The 23,158-nt window shown below is 33.8% G+C and overlaps 1 protein-coding gene across 3 annotated transcripts; it reads left to right on the top strand.

The window, feature by feature from the left end:
* The first annotated feature begins 960 nt into the window (after positions 1-960).
* LOC147066994 (uncharacterized) lies at positions 961-22,229 on the top strand. Of its 3 annotated transcripts, none has more exons than XM_085954576.1 (13): positions 961-1,061; positions 3,165-3,287; positions 7,912-8,032; positions 9,251-9,393; positions 10,361-10,608; positions 16,966-17,069; positions 17,580-17,821; positions 18,386-18,516; positions 18,641-18,766; positions 19,398-19,597; positions 19,992-20,192; positions 20,312-20,436; positions 21,157-22,229. In XM_085954576.1, the coding sequence occupies exons 2-13, from the start codon at positions 3,176-3,178 to the stop codon at positions 21,321-21,323; spliced, it is 1,920 nt and encodes a 639-aa protein (XP_085810702.1). In that variant the 5' UTR covers positions 961-1,061; positions 3,165-3,175; the 3' UTR covers positions 21,324-22,229. The 3 variants fall into 3 exon arrangements, with proteins under 3 accessions (XP_085810702.1, XP_085810704.1, XP_085810703.1); XM_085954578.1 differs by having other exon boundaries at positions 18,389-18,516; positions 21,157-22,227; XM_085954577.1 differs by having other exon boundaries at positions 961-1,792; positions 21,157-22,200.
* The last annotated feature ends 929 nt before the right edge of the window (positions 22,230-23,158 follow it).

Below are 23,158 nucleotides of genomic sequence, written 5' to 3'. Positions count from 1 at the left end.
TGTCAGATAGTAGTATAAAATGACAAGTTCGCGTCTCGCTTACTCTTTAAGAATGAGATTGGCTAGACAGTCAGCACTTTTACGTGTGAACAGTTGTTGTCATGTTAGTTTCAAATAAGCACGATTGCTGACAGTAATTCCATGCACGTGTACAGGCGCTATTAAGCACAATTTCCGACAGTAATTCCATGCATGTTTACAGGCGCTATTATGTATAGTACGCCCAAAATACTATAATTTTGAGACATTGCACATTGGAAAAAATACTAAAATTTCGATGTTTCCGTAATATAAATTGGTGCATAGTACTATAATTTTGCAATAAAAAACTGAGACCTAGGAAAAAAATTGCTCGAAAAACGTAAAAAAGCTTTGATTTAAAATGAAATTTATTGAATTCGTCGGTAAACGCTTTTGGTTGGAAGTGGTACCTAAATAAAAAGGGGTCTCGGAATTTCACATAATATTCTTCGATATTTTTTTGGTTAGAAGCATAAAACCTTTTCAACATGACAACGCGTACTATAATTTTCGCCTAAATACTATTAATTTCTTGGATGACAAAAATATGGCAGCACTCAGTGTTGCCAACCGTACTATAATTTTGGTCCGCGTACTATGTACGATATAAAATAGGTATAGTACGCCTAAAATACTATAATTTTGCATTTGCCATTTCGCAATCGAGTGGTCTTCGAAAATTTGGAAATCTGCGGCCCGCGGCGAAATATTTTTCCTAAAAAAAACAAGCCGACTATGAAAAATAGGGAACATGCGGCCCGCGGCGAAATATTTCTCCTAATAAAAACGAGCCGACTATGAAAAATTGGGAAAATTTTCATTTTCAACAGATGACAACGCGTACTATATTTTATCCCCAAATACTATAATTTTTGAGGCTCTGTACTATAATTCCACTTTCAAAATATGGCAACACTGGCAGCACTGGAAGATAGTAAAAAAAGTGAAAATACTGAAAATAGCAAATGGACGTGTGGTGAATCGGGCTGTTGCAGTGACGAGAGAAAAGCGATTTACAGTGAAAGGTGGTTCGTTATATGGTTTGTAATGATGTTATGATGTGTATATTTACAGTGTAGAATGTATGTCAACGGTGTGATCCAATCGCTACGGAATTCTCAAGAACGCGGAAAAGACTGATATTGTGATCATATTCGCCAACTATTTACGTTCATAAAAACGCGTCGGCCAACTCGGAGGCATACAGTTTATGCATATATCGACGTTTTATACGCCGGGGATTAAAGGACAATCGATACATTTCCTTCGCCAATCAATAATCGACGCCGCGGGTATTAGCCGATGATATTTGGTGGCGACAACCGAAGTGACTCGTCTGCCAATTCGTGCGTAAGTATCGTCGTCGGTCACCCAGCAGACAGACGAGACCGTGGTTATTATTCAACATATTGTCGCCGGACCGTGGCTTGTCTGAATCCTAGAAAATCAATAAAAAATTGTCGTCGCGTAGGTGTCCCGACGGTAGCCATATTTTTGGCCAGTCCCGCGACAGCCGCTATGTCTATTTCGAAAACCGCCGCAAAAATGACCACTGACCGCCGGTCAATATCTGTTGAAAACCGATCGAAATGCCGCCGTTTTCGATTGCGCGACGGATTCTATCGGCATTGGTTGACAGACGCCCGGTAAAATATCCGTGGAATCGAGTCTTCCTTGTACCCAATATGGCGGTTCATTGGATCGACGAAGTCACTTACTTTTCTTACATACCTCTGGATTGAGTCAAATTTCTATTGCTGATTTTTACCAGGTGAGGGTTTTTTTTTCTGAGAGTGAGTTTCATGTTTTTATACAAATTGTTCTGTCTTCATTACACCCATCTGTCAAAAATTCATATCTTAATTTTATTGTATTATTATTATGTTGTATCCGTGGCCTACTTTGTATGTAGGTGAATTTGACAGCTTCGTATTGTGTGTGGTTGGCAAACCTGAGCTAGGTCTACCTTTCATGGAAATTCAACCCCTTTTTACGTAAATTACGATTACCTATGTCCCTATTGAGAGTATTGATTTATTAATTATGTCAATAACATACACTACAAGAAGTAGGTCTTTTCTTGGATAGAAAATATCAATATTATACATAATAACACAAAAGCGACGAAAGAAATTAATTGAACCTGTTAAAGCTGGAAAATTCATTTCGAAAGATTTTCCCCCATACTCCAAAGCTCTGGATTTATTAAAAAAAATAGTGTTAAAAATTTTGTGTTAACTACATTTTCCTAAACATAATATTCTTGGCTGGAGATTTAGCAGAAAAGACAAGGTGACTGGACTTTTATAAGTATTTAAATAATTCAATAATCATTTATTGCAAACATAATTTTGTTAATCAATAATGAAGTAGGGGGTTGAATGAATGGCTAGCCACCAATCCTTTTTAGAAAGTTTGTTCAGAGATCTTCAAATTTTCGAACGTAGTGTGCATTACGGCTGGACTGGATATGTCACTAAACGATCAACTAAAGGTGGGTACTTATACCAAAATCATAGTAAATAAATGAACCTTGTAAAGTAGTGATTGGCAATCACTTTTATTTGGAGGCCATGACCGGCTCGGAACACTACATGCTCAGAGAAAGCAACATTAATGTACAGAATTTACTAAACCCTTCAGGAACTATCTGGTTTGGAAGGTGTAACAGGTCTTATGGTCATCTAATCTGTACCTTAGACCTGAAAACATGTCCAGTGCTGCTTGGTATTAAAGATATGTGAATTATTCATTCTAGACTTTTAGCTTAGGTACAGAAATATTGTATGCCGCCAAGGAAAGTGATCTGGCATAATATAATTTAATTATTGTTAAAATCCCAACTGAATTTTCAGAATCTATGGCATGGGGTGACATGATTTTTCTGATTTTTATTTCTATCCCTTGAATAAGAGTGAAGAGGATGACTAATATTCTTAGAAATAATACGACCATTTCATATGGAGGGGTCTCAGAATCGGGTAGGCAGTGATAATGTTTTAAATGTAGTAATGACCAAATCCAACATTCCTAACAAAACAGCTCAACCAAATTTATATGGACTTTAAGCCATCTGATTTTGTATCCATAATATGCAGCCATAAGTTGCAAAGTTATTGAATGGTTGTTTTTCTTCTTTATAGTTAATTGAAGAATGTCTCGGCGTGCAGTGGGCAACAGCAGCTCATCCGCTATGAGCAGAGCAGAGCAGATTGCCTCCGGAAGACTTCGGATGGACAGGAATCCTGCACATGCAAGAATTACCGGTGAGAATTGATTTTCTTAGTCGTCCTGTATAATTTTTATTAGCTGGCTACTGTTGCCTGTTCCGAAGTAGTGAACATAATGTCGATATCTAAGGGGACTTCCTTACATGAAAGTATGGTAAGCTGTTCGTGAATTTGAAGGTTTGGTATATTTTAATGCGTCTGTATGTCCTCCATATTACATATTTTTGATTTAACTTAATCTTAAACAACTATGAAATTGGTTTAAGGTTGTACATTAGTCACAAAGTGATTCAGTGATGCAATCATCCAAACAGTAAAAAATACACGATATAATTTGATAATCTTGATTTTTTGTTGGCTAAATAGAGTCGTATTATAGTTTTCTGTTACTATTTTCATGCTGGAATAAATATTTATTGGATTGATTTATTTTCCATGAGCAAGAATAAAGTTTCTAAGTTATAATTTAGTAATTTTGTGTTTAAAATTGTCTATCGCACAATCAGCGCCATGCCACTTACCAAGCCGTCGCCCGTGTGATGAATTTGACACTCATCTCATTGACAGACATCTTGCGTAATAATATTTTAATTGTAAATGGTCACAACATGTGCACTAATTTATGTTTAGTGATTGAATTTGATTAAAAAAAAAAAGCTTATCGATAGATGTTACTACAATATAGTAGGTACCAGATGATTAGGTACAGCGTTTATTTCAATGCAAACTTTTGATGTTTTGTTTGCATTTAGTTATAAAGTCTTTCTTAAAAATCGAATAAAATAGACAATTAATTACTTATACCTATATAAAAAAATATTATTTTTTAGGAAACTTAACCTAGAAATTGCTGGTAAATAATGTGAATATTATTATTCTCACATAATACGTACCTATATATTAATTTTGTTCAGAAGTGGAGTTGAAATAGATATTTCAAGTGTCATGATTTAGATTTGCTGAAGAGAAAGCTCTCTTTGAGTCTACAATAGATGTGTGAATTGTTAATCAAATAATATTTTCACAATATAATTATATACTAAATCACATTAAAAAGTAAATTTTTTAATTTACCAAAATATCAATAATTTGATTATATTGTTTTACTCGTAAATGTGTAATGAAATTTAGCTGTTTTTACCGGTAATGTATGTTCTTGTAGGAATTACCTCTGCCATAATTCGAGAAATACCCATAATATACATTTTTAGAAACTGTCAAAACCTGTAGACCACAATTAATGTTGGCAATATCACAGAAATACACAGGCTTCAAAAATCATAAAGAGTAAACTTAAACATAACATGTACTGTAGCCCGACCGAGAATCGAACCCGGAACCAGTGGATGGAGAAGCCAGTGCCTTACGCATTAGACCAAGAGGGTAGATGTATGATGCAAACCTCTATTATTCGAAGACTATAAAAAACATTCTTTAAAAAAGTTTTTTTATGTAGGTGGGATTATTCAGTATAATTTAACTATGAAATGTGTTTAATTTTTAAATTAATTAATTTAAAAGACATGGCACAATTGTTTATTAAAACAGTATCATATGAAAAGTTGCACAACATACACGGGTATGACGCCGGCGCTGTTGGCCTTGCCCTGTGAAAGGGCAGACTCGGGGAATCATAAGGAAGAAATTGAAACAGCGTTACAGTGAATGTTTGGTATTTGCTTTCCCCTCCACCACCCGCCACGTTTCCACACCCGTTATACAGGCGTATACCGTGGCGTAATGAATGTTAGGCGCCCTTCAAAGTTGTGTTGAAAGTGTCCCAGGAGCAACTTCCCAAGACCTTGGTTGGCGTGCACTAGAGTGTGCGTGATTCCACAATTATTTGTCTGTAATTCTGGATGAGAAAAGACCTTCTTGCTCGCCATAAAATGCCGCAGATGTTTGGTACTGTCATTGCTGCGGATTCGCAGTGAGGATTTTATTACATTGCCAATTTTAAATAGGTCCTTATTAAAATATTACGATTCCTGAACAAAAATCTCTTTGAACATTTGAAAAAAACTTTTTAACTAGGTATTTGGGTACAAGTCGGTTCGGTTATGGGGAAACCAACGGCAAACATATTTTGAAAATAGCCGATCTACTGGATTATTTGTTAGGTTGGGGTAGTTTAGGTTAGGTTTTCATTCTTGAATTCATGAATTTTGCCAAAATCGGCTATGACAATTAGCACGGTTCCCGCCTGGCTTCCCCATAACCGACATGTACTGGTATTTGTTTTGATGAAAGAAATCTTTCAGTGACAAACTAAAACGAAGTTAGTGATCAACGTGTAACATAACCTATAATACACTTGGTGACATGCGGACCATTTTTGTTTGACACATAAATTTTGTATGCAAAACCTTAGTAATAATTATAGAATTTAAATATGGATTTATCTAAAAATCTATTGAATTTTTTACCTTCATTTGGCAACTGAACAAATTATCACAATAATATTTTTTCAATATACTTTTAGCAACATCTCTATGAATGGATAATGTACTTTTAATTTTAAATTAATGACACTCATGCATTGAATTCAATGGAAAAATTAGCAACCGTTGTTTTGTTTGCCATAACATATATTATGTTTTCATAACATATATTATGTTTGTGGACAACTATTTTCGCGGATGAATCACATGAAATTAAAGTAAGTCGTCACCTTAGTAATGATTTGACTGGAGCATATGTATTGCTAATTATAAAAAAAATATTTTTGTGTAGGTATGTTAATCTGGCAAATGTTTGAAACTTTCTCTTTCTCTCTTTGATCTCTTTTCATAAATTTACAATAAATTGTCACGTAAAAACATGACATACATAAAACAAATGCATGCGGCGACCAGAGGATTTTGTTGCGGCCACCAGCATCATTTTCAGTATTTAGTTTAATTAGCTGGGCTAACGTTACATATGCGTAATTGAAAATGAGTCATGACCAAGTACTTAAAAACCATGTTAATAATACTACGGTTGAAAATTTTTGCTCAAAATTATACGTTGACCAAGAATCAAGTCAATTCAAAGAATTGCCAACAATTTTATTGCTTTATTAGTATTGTCAATTTTTCCTACTGTGAATAAATAAATATACTGTGAAAGATCATTCAGTGTAATGCACATCATAAAAAACAAATATAGAAGCTAGTTGACAGATGTAACTTAGAAGCAGCCATGCGGCTCGCATTGGAAAAAAGGAGTATTCCATTTTCATTCTTTTTAAATAAATACATATGTACTAAAATGTTCAAATGTCTTTTATTAAATGGACTTGTCTATAAATAAATTAATCCATTATTTTGGTAAATAAAATTTAGCTTTAATTTTTTCAATCACAGCTAAAGTGAAATTTGGTGCGGCCACCAGACCATAGAACTGTCAATGTCTATTGTTCGGCCACAGTTAAATTTCACGTGCACAAAACTTGTTACCTACACAATGATCTCCATTATTCATATTAATACGGTACATTTCCCTTGTCAAGGCATTTTTATTTGGTGTGCCGTGGAACAAATCCCATTCACCAGTGTGCCGTGAAGTAAAAAAGTTTGGCAGACACTGGACTCTAGAGCAGTGGTTCTCACGTGAAATTGAACTGTGGCCGCACAAGTGACATTGACAGTTCTATGGAAACGTCTGGTGGCCGCATCAAATTTCACTTTTGTTGTGGAAAAGAAAGCTAAATTTTATTTACTAAAAAATGGATCAATTTATTTATAAACAAGTCCATTTTATAAGACATTTGAACATTTTAGTACATATCTATGTATTTATTTAAAAATAATGCAAATGGAAATTCCTCAATACTACCTTTTTTAGTGAGCCGCATGTCTGCTTCTAAGTTTACATCTGTCCACTGGCTTCGATATTTGTTTTTTATGATGTGCATTACACTGAATGATCTTTCACAGTATACAGTAGTTGGAAAAATCGACAATATTAATAAAATAATTTTTGCCAATTCTTTGAATTGCCTTGATTCTTGGTCAACATATAACTTCGACCAAATTTTTTAAACTGTGGTAACTCTTTCCTTATTTGGTCCCACGTTTAAACAAATGCGTGAAATTGTATACCAGCAGAAATTTCATTAAGTCAGAAACGGACTATTTTCACACATGATCTCATTACAAGAACACATTGTGGATCATTTGAGCGTGGAAAGAAATTTAAGACAAGTCATGTGTATTCAAACAATTTCATAATTTTATAAATAAATTTTTGAAATATTATTCTGTAAAGCGCTGGTGGCTGCAGCAAAATCCTCCACCAGGGCCACACATGAGAACCACTGGTCTACACCTGGGAAGCAATCAAGCTGAGTTTTTAACTCACACTCACTACGCTTCGTATATACCAGCATCCCTGTGTCGACCACTATGTACGAACGTGACAAATCTTTATTTGAATATGTAGATGTTGAATTTATTTAAAATTGAAAAAAATTTAAATGAATAGGCACTATTTAAAATGAACAGTTTTAAAGTTTCGTCCTTCGCGGCACACCTGAGACTTCTTGCGGCACACAGTTTGGCAGACACTGCTCTAGACTGATCATTTCGACACAATTATTATGTATCATTTATTTCTACTGTGAATTATTTTCTTTCGATATAATATAATGGTTATGAATGTGTCTCATTATTCGTAGACCCATCATTGGCAGCTGGTCGTCGCAAGGAAATTGACAATGTCATGAAAAGGGCGAGGGCGTCGTCACCGGGATCGTGGGACAGAAAACTGTTGGAAGTCGAAGAGAAAGACCCCAATAGGTGGGTCCATGTTCATGTTCAAAAACTAGTGGACGGTTAATACTCCTATCGAAACCTCAATGGTATCAATGCTATTATACCTTCCAAAGTAAATGACTCTAAATCCCTACTGTTTATTTAAATTTTCTTATAATTTTCCTCCAATATTAAAAATAACCCAATTTAATGTTAACGACAGTGTATATCAATGGTAAACTATTCATAATGCTGTTAGTAAGTACTTACCCTTTTTTAAATGAAATTTTGATATTAAGAAAAATCAAAGAATAAACTACAGAATAATAATGATTCATCTCAATTAATAATAACAGTTCCTGATAGTTATTAATTGGATTGACATTTATGTGGTAGAACTCCCATTAAGCATAATGTTTTTTTTCCAATGATATTAGAGTTGTTATTTTATATTGACAGGTCGTCGCTGTAGGATTGGTTTGTCGAATAGATCAAATGTCAAATGTTCAGGAGACAAAATCAAATTTCATTATCCTATATTTAAATACATGGAGGTATTTGAATTATTGTTTTTACAGCAAATGAATGCTGTTTTCATTACAAAGCAAATTAAAGAAAACGATGGTTCTGGTCCATTTAGATACAAAAAATCATTTTGCATTGAAAGGTCGATTTCAACAAAAGCGGATATTCGACAAACCAATCCTATAGCGACGAGGTGTTACAGGCCATAGTCAGAATAAGCATAAGATAACAAAAATAAACTTTTTTATGGTCATTCTAAAAATGGATGTAAAATTGACAAAACGATTGATTTTTGAAACCATAATAGCGGCCACAACACTTTTTCTGAATATATCAATACTTGACTGTGGAAAGGAAAATGGGCGTAATCCACACATATATACAAAATAGACAAAACCTTGAAGTGCATGATAATTAATAATTTGGTTTTTATATCCTTAATTATCCTTAATAATTAATTATCGAGCTAATTTAAAAAAAACAACAAAAATGATGTTTAAGTCGTTTTCCCCATGTCACTTTGTAGCTTACGTCCTTCGGACACAACGTGTATTTAGTTGTGTACGTTATTATACAATAAAACCTATTTTGAAAAAACTGAGGGTTTACGCCATTTTTCCCTTCTGCAGTTGATTTATAATCTGCGTAAGTGTTCTAGTTTGATTTTTATTTAATGGACAATCTTTAAATCAAAGGTTCTGGATGAAGATTTATCCTTTTATTTCAATTTGATAAAAGATGGCGTCACACGGGCTACAAACAGATGTATTTAGAGGATGGCGCCGACAGATCGGGCTCGTTGAGTCCTCGATCACCGAGAAGGAGATCTCCGCCATTGGTTTCCACAACTACTCCATATAGATCATCAGGAAGGGACAATGGTACATAACTTTCATTATCGTCATATATTATGTTGATAATTTTTAATAAAACACAGTTATTTATGATACTCACTTTCCAACTCATATTCACCAATAAATTTGTGAATGCAATTCAGAGCTTTGAACCGTTATTTTTTTTATTCCGGTTCAAGTAAAAAAAAAGAAGTATATATCAGTTTGGTTCCAGTTTTCAGTTCAGCTCCGAGTGATTAATTTTTAAGTGTTTTTATTTGTATTAAAACTTTATTTTCTACCATAATTTAGAACTTTTAGTGGTACTTGTGATAGGCCGGCGCCACGCTCCGAAATCAATGGTTATGCTGCACCGCATGGCCGTAGCCATACATTTTTAAAATAATATATACATTGTAAAAATTATGTCGAGATGCGTCATGACAACTGCAAGGCTATTCTAACATATCAGTTAACATCCAAAAAGAGCTACATGTGCTAACTGTTAAGAATAGCGCCACTGAAGTAGGGAGTTACATGTTAATGCGCCTGTTTGAACACATACCGAACTGAAAAAACCAATATTTTTCATTCGGCGTTCGGTTCCGGTTCGAAGCCCTGATTCAATTCATGAATTTTTCTTTGTAAAAGACGACAGTGGTATAGAAAATTTAGTTATGGGATTTGTTAAAATTGTGTGCTTCTCCATAGCGTAATATGCCTTTCAAACAACTTTTCAGGAGAACAAAAAACGACTTTGTCCTGAAGATTTTTCAATCATGAAAATAACAATGCCGTAATAAAAATCTTTCATTAAAATGTTATTTGCTATTACTAATTAAATCGTGAAATATATTTGTTATGCATTTAGCATTTCGTCAGGTATTTTAAATAGATATATATAAAAAAATCAAGAAATATCAGTTTCACTAAGAATTGCTTCACGCTTTGGAAAAACAGGGACAATATTGATTGTATTTGTGAGATTATATGCTTTTTAATTAAATGTGAGCAGGCGCCCCTGCATCCACCTACCGGTCCCGGGCGGAAACGTCATCGCAATCTCAAGCTGTTGTGACATCATCAAGAGACAACCGCGACAGAGAGAGAGACGGGAGGGATGTCAGAGACAATCCCAGAGATACGAGGGATTCTAGGGATACGAGAGATGTCAGGGACAGGGAAAGAGACAGAGACAGAGATGCGAGAACCAATCGCGCTCCCCTCCCTAGAGGCAGGCCACCATCTCCGCCTCCTCGAAGGGTGAGGCCATTTCCTTTTTTTTTATTAGTTTGTATAAAGCCATTATTCACAATTTAAATTAACTGGATTCCTAATAAGGATCTCTTATAAACAAAGTCTTGATCTTAACCTTTCTAACGCGGCAACTGACTTTAGTCAGCCTATACGCGCGAGTCATCCGCGCGTCAGCTGACTATAGTCATTTCGATTTTCGTTTGCCTAGTACTCCTTTCGGCCAGGCGCGAATAATTCGAACATTGATTTAATTTATTCAGAAATCATCCTTCTCTTGACATCTGTCAATGGATAGCCTAAACTTTTGTTCTATCTAATTTAAATAAATATTTTTCGGGAGCGTGTCTTGAATAAAAAAATATCAGTCATCGGGCCAATTCAAATTTGCCGCGTATATAGTGTCTTATCGCTTCTTAGTGCATGTGCGTCGAAGACATTTGACTGACGTGTTTGTAACGATACGAGTTTGCGATATAATAAGTTATATTGTTTTTTAATGATTGAAAAACTATTTGGTGCGTAAACTGTTAAATAGAATATTCGAAATTTACATTGATCAAAGTGAATTTACAAAATATTTTTACAAAAGGAATGCTTTTGGAGATTGCATTCATTCGCCTATCTGCTATTATATTATCCGCGAGTAAATAGTTTCGGAAAATAATTTGAACAAGGTGTCATTTAAATATACATAGGAGTCCGCGATTCAATATGTCTCTTTGTTTATCATTGATTAACATTTTTAAATACTATTTTCTGGTTATAGAATTAGGTGAAACAGACAAAAATTATTTATTTACCCTAGTTATCAGCCATTTATAAAGAAAAGACACGAACAATCAGATGCCCGTTCCCGCATAAATGCGGAAATTGTCGTATTACGCTAACACCAGGTCCCGCGCTACTGAATTTTTATACACTGCGCGGCAAATCATCGTCTGCTGGTGTGAGACAGACACTTGAGAATTATTTTTGGTTTGATTCATGACTACTATTTTTTTTTATGGAGAATTCTTCTTATATTTATAGTCGAAAATAACTCAAGTTACTTACTATCATGTCATTATAATAAAATAAGAGATTACCTATTCTAGTACCAGTGGGTCTATTCTATACTTATCGACCGCTAAAGTGATAAAGTAATAAATATTATCATACTTAGGGTAGGTTTGTATCAAAATGTTAGCACTTATTGTAACAATTACACGAAGTTGGTTTTTATTGTTGCAATAAGTGCACCTATCTTGCTGCTGTTGAAATATCGCACTTATTGCAACAATAAAAACCAACTTCGTGTAATTGTTACAATAAGTGCTAATATTTTGATACAAACCTACCCTAAGTTTGATACTATTTATCACTTTAGTGTTCGATAAGTATAGAATAGACCCACAGGTTATTGAAGTAATATAATAAAAAAAAAACAAATGAACTTGAAAATAAAATTGTGGTGACTATAAAGCATTTAGAAGTGCAAAAAGTGTTTGAAATTTAATATTTTACGAATTGTAATAGCCTAATAGGTATTCGAAAAATAAACCGTTTTGTTATAAACTATGTGTCATTCGATTCCATTCAGTTCGGGGTCAATGGTAGGTACAAACCAGGCACTGGTGGTAAGTACATTACTCTCAAATAGCCAGTAGTTCTCAAGGATGATTTATTTATACTCGACCTGCAGTGCTGCAATGTGTATGGGAGTTCAAATAAAAGTTACACAGTTTGAGATGTCCTGGATGCTATAAAAATGAGCTATTTATGACTGATATTTTTTTAACACACTCAACAAAAATGCTCATAAAAGTCATAAACCATATTATTATTCATTATGTGTATGACATATTTGTCGAAATCGTAGCCGTAGACTATAATACTGAACTGTTCTTACACTTGTTAATCTGTCATCGATGCATTAGTCCAGCACCATTTCGTAAGTGTCATGGCGCCGCTCGAGTAAGCCGGCATTTTTTCAATGAAGAAATCTTGTTCGTGATTTCTTATCAGTAGACACCGGACATCTGGAGTCCTTTTTTTTTTGGGACGGACTCGAATATTACAACATTTTTTAATTAAAAAATGCGTTAATAATTTATGGAACCTATGTTTTTCAGAAAAATAAGTTGTACGATGTAGTAGGTACAATGAAATATGAAATAAATGATATTGATAATATGTGCAAGAGACTTTATCGATACTTAATTATATAGAAACGCTGCCATTAGTAGATATACTATACTATTTAGAGAAATTAATGAAGCGCTTACGTATAGAGTGGAAGAATTAGTTGTTAATAGTAATATCTATAATATTTAATAATATTCCACTTTTTATATACCTATTATTGAAATCAAAGTTTAAAATTTCTACTAAACTACTTTTATTTTCACTATCAAATAACAAATCACACTTGCTGCCATAATGAGAAGGACCTGACAGCTAGTGTATTATTAAAATCGTACCAAATCTGAATGATTTCGTATATTATGTTGATACTACGAAAATATATAATATGAAAACATATTATTATATTATATGGATTTATGGATAGGTAAAATGGGGAATATCGGACCTACGTGGTTAATGAAACCCTTTAGAAAAAGTTTCGTACGAAAGATACTTCAAATCGTACTTTTGTGTTTCAAGCTAGTGGTTGGACATATTGAGATATTCAATTTTAATATATAGGTAGGTACTGATGTTGTAATGTTTTTTTTGACATTTTTATAGGCCATTTTCAAACACTTTATATTCATCATGCAAAATATGTAAGTACATGCGTTTTCTGTTAATTGCTACTCCCTAATACTATAAATTATATATCATAGTATTATTTCAATGAAATATATAAACCCGATATAATTATTTATTTCGGAAGTTATCAAAATGATACAATCATAATTAGTCGACATTGATACATTGTGTATATATAGTACCTAATACCATTGATAATAAATTATTTTATCAAGAAAATATTAGATATAAATAGGTATAACACAGTTGCAGTGCCTACCATTTGCCTTAACAAGTTGACCTTGGTTCTAATAGTCCATTGCTTTATCCAATCTGGGAGTTCACACATGAAACTATAATTTGATGTTATAGTAATATGGTAGAAAAAACAAAAAAAACTTAACCTGCGCGTTTGTTAACTGATCTACGTATTTTCTTAAAATCCGAGATCACTTCAGTTTTGACGATTATGGATTATAGCTTAAAATTGTTTATTTGTTTTTATTTAGTGAGTAGGTATATTTCGTGATATTTCACATTAGCTGGTTCCATTGTTTACGGGAAATGACGTTTTAACGGGCTTACCTATTGAATGTATTAATAGTATGTAATATATTCATTACGGCTTTTCACAAACACTTCAGATAATCAAAATTTGTTTTTTACTTGATCCTTTACTAATAGGTAAGAAGGTTTTAACAATCTTTTATTATGTCAATGTGCATTTACGATCGGTGATGCGCATAGTGCACGAAGAAGCCAGAAGGCATAACCCGGTCGTAAATAATGACTAATAGAATACCTAGTACAAAACATAAATCAATTAGAATTTATTGATTAATATTTTTGCCACTCGTACCCGTTAGATATAGAGACCATTATACCACTTTCCTCTAGAAGGTATATAAGGTACTTTTAAACACTTTGTACATTTTGCATTTTTGTTTATTGTTATTAAATCTTAGTTGATATTATTCTTTTGACTTATTAACTTAAAAATAACAACAATCGATGAAATATAATATTCCTAAATATTATAATATGTCACATATATAATATTGTTTAAGTATATAATATATAATTATCAAGCCTCGATAGCGAAGGCTGCGTGACTAGCAAATGCACTTACGACCTATGTAAACCTGCCGTTCATATTGTTTTAAAAGCACATTGCAAAGATTATCCTTTGCTTTGTAATTTTATTCTTGTAAATCCACGGTATTATAGATGGTTGCACTATTATATCTAAAATGTAAACATAAATTTATATACAATATTGGTATATACTACAGCTGATGATGATACATACTATCGTATGGAAAATAATTCATTTTTAAGTTGTGGACTTCTTGTACGTATCATGCGACAAAAGCAATAAAATCGTCTTCAAGTTTTTGTCATTGGTCGGGAACCTTTTTTGATACATACACCTATGTGGAATTTTAAACACAGCAAATTTTTCACAGTTTTGAAGTTACGCTATTTCTTAATGTATATAAATCAGTCATTTAATAAATAAGGACAAATTTCACCAACAAGTTAGTTCAAGTAAACAATCGACTCCCACGTCCTCTATACTTAATTGACTTTTTATGCAATAATATGTACCTACCTATATTTTGTACTGTTATTCAATTGAAAATGTCCATTAGGATAAAATCGGTTGAATATCAACATTATGGAATAAATGTGGAAAAAGTACGAAAGTACATATAAAGTGTTTTAATGAAATATGTATCTAGATTCTAGGTACTAGTCGTTTTATGTGATGAATAGTTCTTTACACTTTATAATATGTAAGTATTTAAATCAAATACATAATATAATCATATATCAGATAATTACTTTTTAATAACATTTAAATATAATGCTAATTATGTCGAATGGCCACCTAATCGGCGCGCCTTTAGCGTACAATGAATTAAATGGGATGGCGGGACTTTTTTTAACATTACACACCTACAAACTTACCTGTAGAATTGCCAAAATGGAACTACGAATTACCATAGGACGCCATTTTGAAAATTTCATTCGAATGTCAGATTTTGTCCAGTTACTAGTCTTGATTGGGTAGTTTTCGACAATGGCTCCATTTTTTTTTGTAGTACTTATTCCATTTTTAATCAATAAATTAGGACCGGTTTCGTCCGCCTCAGAGGGACATTTTCAACTGAAGGCATAAAGGCTGAACTCATTTCCCTCTGAGGCGGACGAAACCGGTCCTAATTTATTGATTAAAAGTGGTACAAGTACCACAAAAAAATGCGTTTTATTAAATTAAACAATTATACAATGCAGTTCCACCATGAATTAACAGTTAACAAAATAAAAGATATGTAGGTACTTTTGCGATATCGGTATTGTCACTTGGTAATACTAATAGGTATCAATATGATACATTTAGAACATAAAACGGGTCAGCGGACAAAATCTTTCAATATTTGTATTTATATTAATGGTAGGTACGCAAAAGCTATTCGATATTTAATTATGAAAAACATATTCTACACGCAGTTTATAAAAATGGTTTACCATTACTTACCTGCAATAAAACAAACCATCAATTTTGTAATGCGATCTTTTTAATTGCGATTTGCGAATTTGAATTCGTTTGAAGTGGCCACACTTCGCATTATAATATTGGCAAGACGATTATTTTAATTACAATAATTATCATCGCACCTGAGCTGCCAGAAAAAACAACTGACTAATTGTAGAAATCCATACTAAGAATCATTTGGACAAAAGTCTCCTTAGGATATTGGATTCGTCCACCATTTTAATGTGTTTTTTTATGGGTTGACGGTTAAAGACTCGAAAGATCCGGCCTTTACTTATCAGTTTTAGGCGACGAATGTTTATTTTTAGAGTCACATATAATATTAGGTTCTGTCAATCATTTTTGAACTTGACTCCGATTTTTTACTACTCTATTTGTGTATGTTTGACTGACATTTATTACGATTTATTGATGCTTGAAATAACAACACGCACTGTTGTACTAAGTCGGGATTCGTAACGCTTAGAAAGGGTTAAAATGGACACATTATTTACAGATTCATTTCATTTCAACTGTATAACATGTGTTTTTACAAAATCATTTAAACACATGAATATAGATTTTCTGTAGTGACCTTTATAGCAATTTTTCATTTTTCTTTGTGCAAATGAAAATGGACAATAAGTCTAAAATCACTACTCTTCAGGAGACCCGGAGGAAGATTGAGTTTTGGACAACAAATTTGTATGGGTGCTTAATTAAGAGTTGTTTTTATTAAGATATCTTATGCTCTTAATAATTGCCTAATAAAGGAGTCTTCACCACTGAATGACTGAAAACAAATTCTAATAACGTATGCATAGTACCTGTATATTTATCACTCAGCATCTTTGATTTTATTGTCCATGTGTAATCATTTGATAACCAACTGCAGCGTAACATGAACATTTGGGTATATTATAGAAAATATTATTGTTACATGGCAATTATTTAGATGGGAAACAAGAAAGAGTGGGCGGGACAAGGTGATACAACAGCAACCATAGACAATAAACACATTAGCCCCACCAACTTCCATTCAAAAACCATTTGCGTAGCATTTCCACTATATATTATGTTTTACGGATTGACAGGGTGGTGGGAGATCTCCGTCAGCGTCATCTCTGAGCAGTTGCTCTGACGACTCCTGTTCGGTTTGTTCGCTCAAGCAGCCCAAGCAGTCACAGAATAGATCAAGGTAGGAACAGTTATTTGTGTCACTTGATTTTTCATTTAGTTCATCATTTGTAAATAATCAATTCAAAATATTCTGTTTATATCTATTTAACAATTGGCCATTGTTTTCGAAACTTACATAGTCATTCTAGTACCACTTTAGAGACATAGATTTTCCTACATCACCTTTCTACCGATTTTATAATTTTTTTCTGACAGAATCATGTATTATGGATATTATGAAAATGCTCAATTATATCATTGAATGTTGACAATTTATTATTACAGAATAAATCAATGGGTTAGTGACATTACTGAACAAGAAATTATATACAAAACACCCATCTGCATCATAACTTTATGCTGTCCAAAATGTATAATGTGTAGGATTTATTAAAAGATTTCTCATTTCATCGTTAGTCTACTTCAATCTTTCAAATCAAATATATAAAACGGGACATACAAAATCAAATTTACACGTTCCCGGTACTTTGATTATTGGAATATAATATATATATGTATTTGTTGTCAGGTCGCGATCATTCTCTGTGCCGCGCTCTTCGGGCCGAGCTGTGCCTCCAGCACCGGCACCAAGCCGACCCCCGACACAGAGCACTTCCACCCATGCCCCTGCCCACCAGCACCCTCAGTCCGCCAACAATGCACACGCTTCTTCCACTGCCAGGCGCCTCACCAAACCTCTCAATTCAGGAAATGCCAACGCCGGCCCTTCCACCTTGAGTTTGCGACGTACTGCTGCATCTTCCTCCACAGGTAATATTTAACTCTAATGGCACATGTATCAACAATTTTCAATAACAGCAGGCATGGAGTGTTTATGAGGCATTGCTCAAATCACACAAAAATCAAACACATGTGCACTGTTTATGATTATATGTATCTAAGTAGTGAAATATTGTGTGTTATCTTGAAAAAATAGATCAATGGTATATTTTTTGTGTATCATGTCACGAAGGAATTATTGGCGAATAATTCAGATCAATAGTCCTAATAACAAAAAAGATGGGGAAGTGGCCTATGTGATGTCGCTGCATATCAAACCTATAGTGGCGTAAACTAAACGACCCGTCTGCTCTGGCATCATTAGAACACATTGCTTTTTTGTCGAGTGGTTGTAGCACTTGTAAAAATTTGGTGCGCGCCGTTACCTTCCGTGGGCTTTGCGCCGTACAGCTAATATAATCATCAGCCTTAATAACTCTTCAGCATCACTTTCATATTATATAAAGTCTCCACACTCATAGAGGAAGTTTTTTCTTTCACACCTTTACATACTAATATAGAAAAATGAGTACTCATTTCTTTCTACGTATTTAGTAGGTCCACCTCGTATCAACGTATACACAACCAAGAAACCAAAGCCCCCAACTCCTGGTGTTGCTGCCCCTTCCAGTTCGAATTCGAGGGATCCCAACGAGGGAGCCAAGAAGAGATCTCGCGATGAAAAGGTATTGACCATTCACATGTTACGGTTATTTTAAAGTTGGATATAATATCAATCCCATATGATAAGTGTGTGTGAATTGATCGTGCTATGAAAATTATTCAGTTAATCCTTTGTGTATCAATCAGGTCCTAGAATGGCAGCGCACCCAATTGACAGGTGTCCACAAAGGAAGACGTCCTCCGGATGTTAACAAAGTGGATCCTACTCCTTCGCCAGCACCAATCGTACAGAAGGAAAAACCTCCACACAAGGTAAAAAATGATGACCTACTTCTCAGTGTTGCATTATCAATTACCTCTACTATTAGAATTTTGAAGCTTGAAGTCGATCAATAATTTTTATAGACAAGAATACCAAACAAAACTTTTAGCTCCTGCGCGTCAATTCTATACACAAGAATGCTTTCAGCCGCTACAGCAGCTATCTAGGGTAGGTTTGTATCAAAGTATTAACACTTATTGTAACAATTACAATAAGTTAGCCGTCTAAACAGTCTATCTCACTCACTTAAGTACCACAGCCAAAAGAGATGCTGTTAAAACATAGAACTTATTGTAACAATTACAACTAATTTATTGTAATTGTTACAATACATGCTAATATTTCGATACAAACCTACCCTAGATAGCTGCCGTAGCGGCCGAGAATTTTTTGAAAAATCTTGTGTATAGAATAGATGCGCTAGCAGGGTAAAACTATCTGTTTAAATCAATGAATACTCCGAAACCATATTATTGCAATGTTTGATCTTTTAAAATGAATTCTAACTCTATAAAAAATAAATCCTACATTAGTCTCTATTGACCCATGACATAGTATAAAGTTCTGTGAGCTATATGACAAGCCAATTAAACTGTATATTGTCCTTTTCTCATTGATCAGTTAAAGATCCGAATAAAGAAAGAGGGCGAGCGTCCAAAGAAATCAAAGTCGGACGCGGCACGCAAAGGCCCGCCAGTTCCACAGGGAGAAGCCGTCAGTCCGGAGACAATTGCAGCAGCTCTCGCCAACGATTCCAGTGGCGAATATGACTCAAGCAGTGAGGAAGACAGCCTGCTGCCCCAACATCAACCCGATAACAGGTGAACAGTGCTTCCTATACATGGTCACTTATTCAACTGCACTCACCAAGAAATGCATTACTTTTAAATTTTCCTTGTAGTAAATGAGTTAACTAAATAAGCCCAATTCTGAGAAATTTTATCAATTATAAGATAAGACTCACCCTTATTTTTAGATACCAATAACAAACAATGAAATTTCAATAAAAAAACGATGACAAATAGGGATATTTCGATCAATATCATCTGCATAATGATCATATCCAATAACAACCGAATCTGAATCTCTGAAAGTCTTATGTATTGTTGAAATATGGTACATGTGTAAAATAGTTCCATAGAATGATATGAAAGCCGAAGTCCAATGATAACTTTAAATACATTATTTTTGAAAGTGTATAATAATACGTTGCAGGCTGACTCTGTCCGAACGTTTTGGAAAGATGGCGCAGTGGTCGGCGGATCGTAGCAACGGAATGGAAAACATGCGCATAACTCGGGGAGCCGCCGGTGATGGAGGCGGGGGCGCTCTTACTGTCAGAATTCAGGAAACGGTTCCCTCGCAGCATGACATTGACATGGGTACCGGATTTGATGAGCCTCCTCTGCGATATGCGTGAGTATACTTTCCCCTATTAAAAAAATCATGACTTCATTTTTAGCATCAAACTTTTTTGGTACTCGACAGTATATTTTCATGTTCAACATCTATGAGTATGATTTCATTTTCAACAGGCATTCTCCAGCCCCCGAAGGTCACTACCCGGATGAACTCCTCACAGCTGCTCCGGTCGGACTACCTTCTTGGGACGATGTTAGAGTCCGTTATGACTATTATAAGAAGAGAGGCTATCTCAGAGGTGATCATTTATTTAATTATGTTTACATTTATTTGTTACATGTTACATTGTAACACTAATATTATGTGACACATTGAGCTAACTAGATTGACTCTCAGTTCTTAACCCATTGACATTTGACCACCGACTTTATTTTTGTATATCGAATACTAAATTGTATATAAAGTATCTCAAGTCGGCTGGTTTCCATGAGGTGAAAAAGAATTATGTAAATCAAAATATGAATCCTGCATGGTGCATTTAATGACATTAATATGGACAAAGCATCTGGAAAAAAAATGACAATCACTTTTTTGTCGGGTCTGCCGAATGGCATAATTCATATTTTAATATCAATATTGTTCCCTCAAATGTACATTGACACTAGAAACACTGTTCTAACAATAAAGGTGATATTGCTATAAATTCCTGATGCATGATATCGCATAATGGAAATTGAGAAATTTTGTCACGTGGCGTCTTACCTATACATGTGCGAATTTACTTGCTAGCTACTGTACTGAGTGCGTTGTCCATTAATAATGTCATTGGGTGCATCTCATTCACAATTAGGGAGGTGTAAAATTCTTCTTGGGTGCTCAGCACAATTTTAAAAGGTGCTTCTTATGTGTTAAGTACATTTGAAGGTTAACCTTAACTGGCAACGAAACAGACAATCTCAAAACACTTCAAATAAGTAGTAGACTTGTTTAAAAAAATCATAAACATGCTATATTACAGGGCTATCTCTATCGGACTATGTCAAGTGGGAAGAATGGTGGTATCGCTATCAACAGTGGCTGAAGCAGGAGCGAAATTACGAAAGATACATGCGAGGAGGGCGCGGAGGGGGCTATCGTAAACGCAGAGGTGGACCCCCGCATCATAACAGCGCACCCGTCAACTGAAATCTTCACCCATTCGATTCAACTTAGAATCTCTCTCTGTTGACCCGGGCTAGATGATTTTACCACTATTGCTGTTGCCAATTATATTCATAAAAAATACGTGTTCGCAGAATACAGCATCTGAATATGAGGGAATCATTCTGAATTATATGACTTCCTATGGCATTGTGGTGTGGGTTTTTAAAGGAGCAATGTTTTCATAGGTTATGGCACACAACGCTTTGCATGCAGCTAAAAAAACATTTATACATAGATCCTTGACATTCTGTTTATATTTACAAAGCAGTTTAAGTGCAGAATTAACATTTTTATCGCCTTGGTAAACTAATGAGTTTTTGACATATTGGAAAAGGTTTAAAAAATACTGGAATTATTACAGTATTTCAACAGTAAACTGATGCGCTACTGTGGGCACAACATTTCAGAAAAAAATGCTCAGTGGAAATCTTTTTTTTTTGTCTACAAACAGGCATGTTACTTTTGTCAAACATGCACAGATAGGTTATAGATACATACAATCTTTATCAACCATAAAAAGATATATATCCCGATTAGCATATAATTTATGCAAACGGGGTCGACGTTACGCAGCTGTATTTAAGAAACTAAAAAAAGTTAATGTCTATTAGTATTTATAGTCGTAATAGTAATTACAGTATTATAGATTTTTCTTTTCGGAGATTCATTTATTATTTTGAGTACCTACTAATATGGATATCCTTGTTTCTGCAATATACGGAAACAAGGCATTAGTGGAAGTGGCCCATTCTAAAAATAAAACCTGTTATTTGTTAAGATATTTAGTTAAAGCGTATGTTCCGAAGATATGATAAGACATTTTGACAACATTGCATAAATTTTAGTCCTTTCTCGTGACAAATAAAAAAAAGATTTATTAAATTTCAGATTTAAGTGTTATTAACCCATTCCAGACAGAATTAATTTTTCAGGATCACTTAAAAAGGCACACTGATTACTAAAATTGATATAACTCATGTATTATTCATTCAATACAAATAAATCTTTTAAATATTTATAGGTTTTGAATTTTTCTATTAAGTATTTACATTTTAAGTAAACTTTGTGTATAAGTGGAATGAAAAAAACTTGTCAAATATAGTTATTTGGGTTTTTTTAGCCTTTTTTTATACAAAATGACATAGATAAAAAGTCCATGATAGAAAGAAGTAAATAATAAAAGGAAGATATACTAAAACTGGAGCTAAATATAATACTCTTCAAGTAGAAGATGGAGGGCCATTTTATGTTTTTTACTGTCTCAAACACCTCATACCTTGCGAACTGATCATTATTTTGACAAATTTAAATAAAAATAGATTTTATAAATCAAATATTTCTAAAAAAATATATTGGACTGTATATAACTAACATCATAAAATGATAGCTACATATATTATTAAGTAATTTTAACTTTCAAAAAAATCAAAATATGATTATTTTTTTTTGATTTTCATCATGTCCTGCATCCTGTAACACCGGCGCCGATAGGGCGCGATGGGTTAATACGTTTGTAGTTAACGTTTTTGGTCATATATAGTAGGAATATTATTTATATTATAAAATTATCGGTCGCATGAGTTCTTGTCGTTTCATATTGTGATGAAAACTATGCCCGTTTAATTTTCTTTATATCGTTCATTGTAATGAGAATCTTGTGTAATATTAACATTATAATTATGTAGGTATATTTATAAAGTATAAAATGAATAAATAATTTCTAGGTTAATGATTGTTTTATTTTTTCCCTTGGTAGAAATCATATAAACTTTTTAATAATAACAAAAATAATACAACAGTGTGGAATGGTAAGTACA

This window comes from Rhyacophila brunnea, unplaced genomic scaffold (genome assembly GCF_057557595.1).
Source record: "Rhyacophila brunnea isolate RB1 unplaced genomic scaffold, BYU_Rbru_1.0 scaffold_4, whole genome shotgun sequence".
NCBI classification, from domain to species: Eukaryota; Metazoa; Arthropoda; class Insecta; order Trichoptera; family Rhyacophilidae; genus Rhyacophila; species Rhyacophila brunnea.
This window is presented reverse-complemented; position numbering and strand designations above follow the sequence as displayed.

Bases quoted from the DNA above. Each gene is read 5' to 3' on its own strand.
- LOC147066994 (XM_085954576.1), top strand. From the start codon at position 3,176: ATGTCTCGGCGTGCAGTGGGCAACAGCAGCTCATCCGCTATGAGCAGA. The intron at 20,193-20,311 runs GTGAGTATACTT...CATTTTCAACAG, and splicing joins GAGCCTCCTCTGCGATATGC to GCATTCTCCAGCCCCCGAAG. The intron at 20,437-21,156 runs GTGATCATTTAT...GCTATATTACAG, and splicing joins GAAGAGAGGCTATCTCAGAG to GGCTATCTCTATCGGACTAT.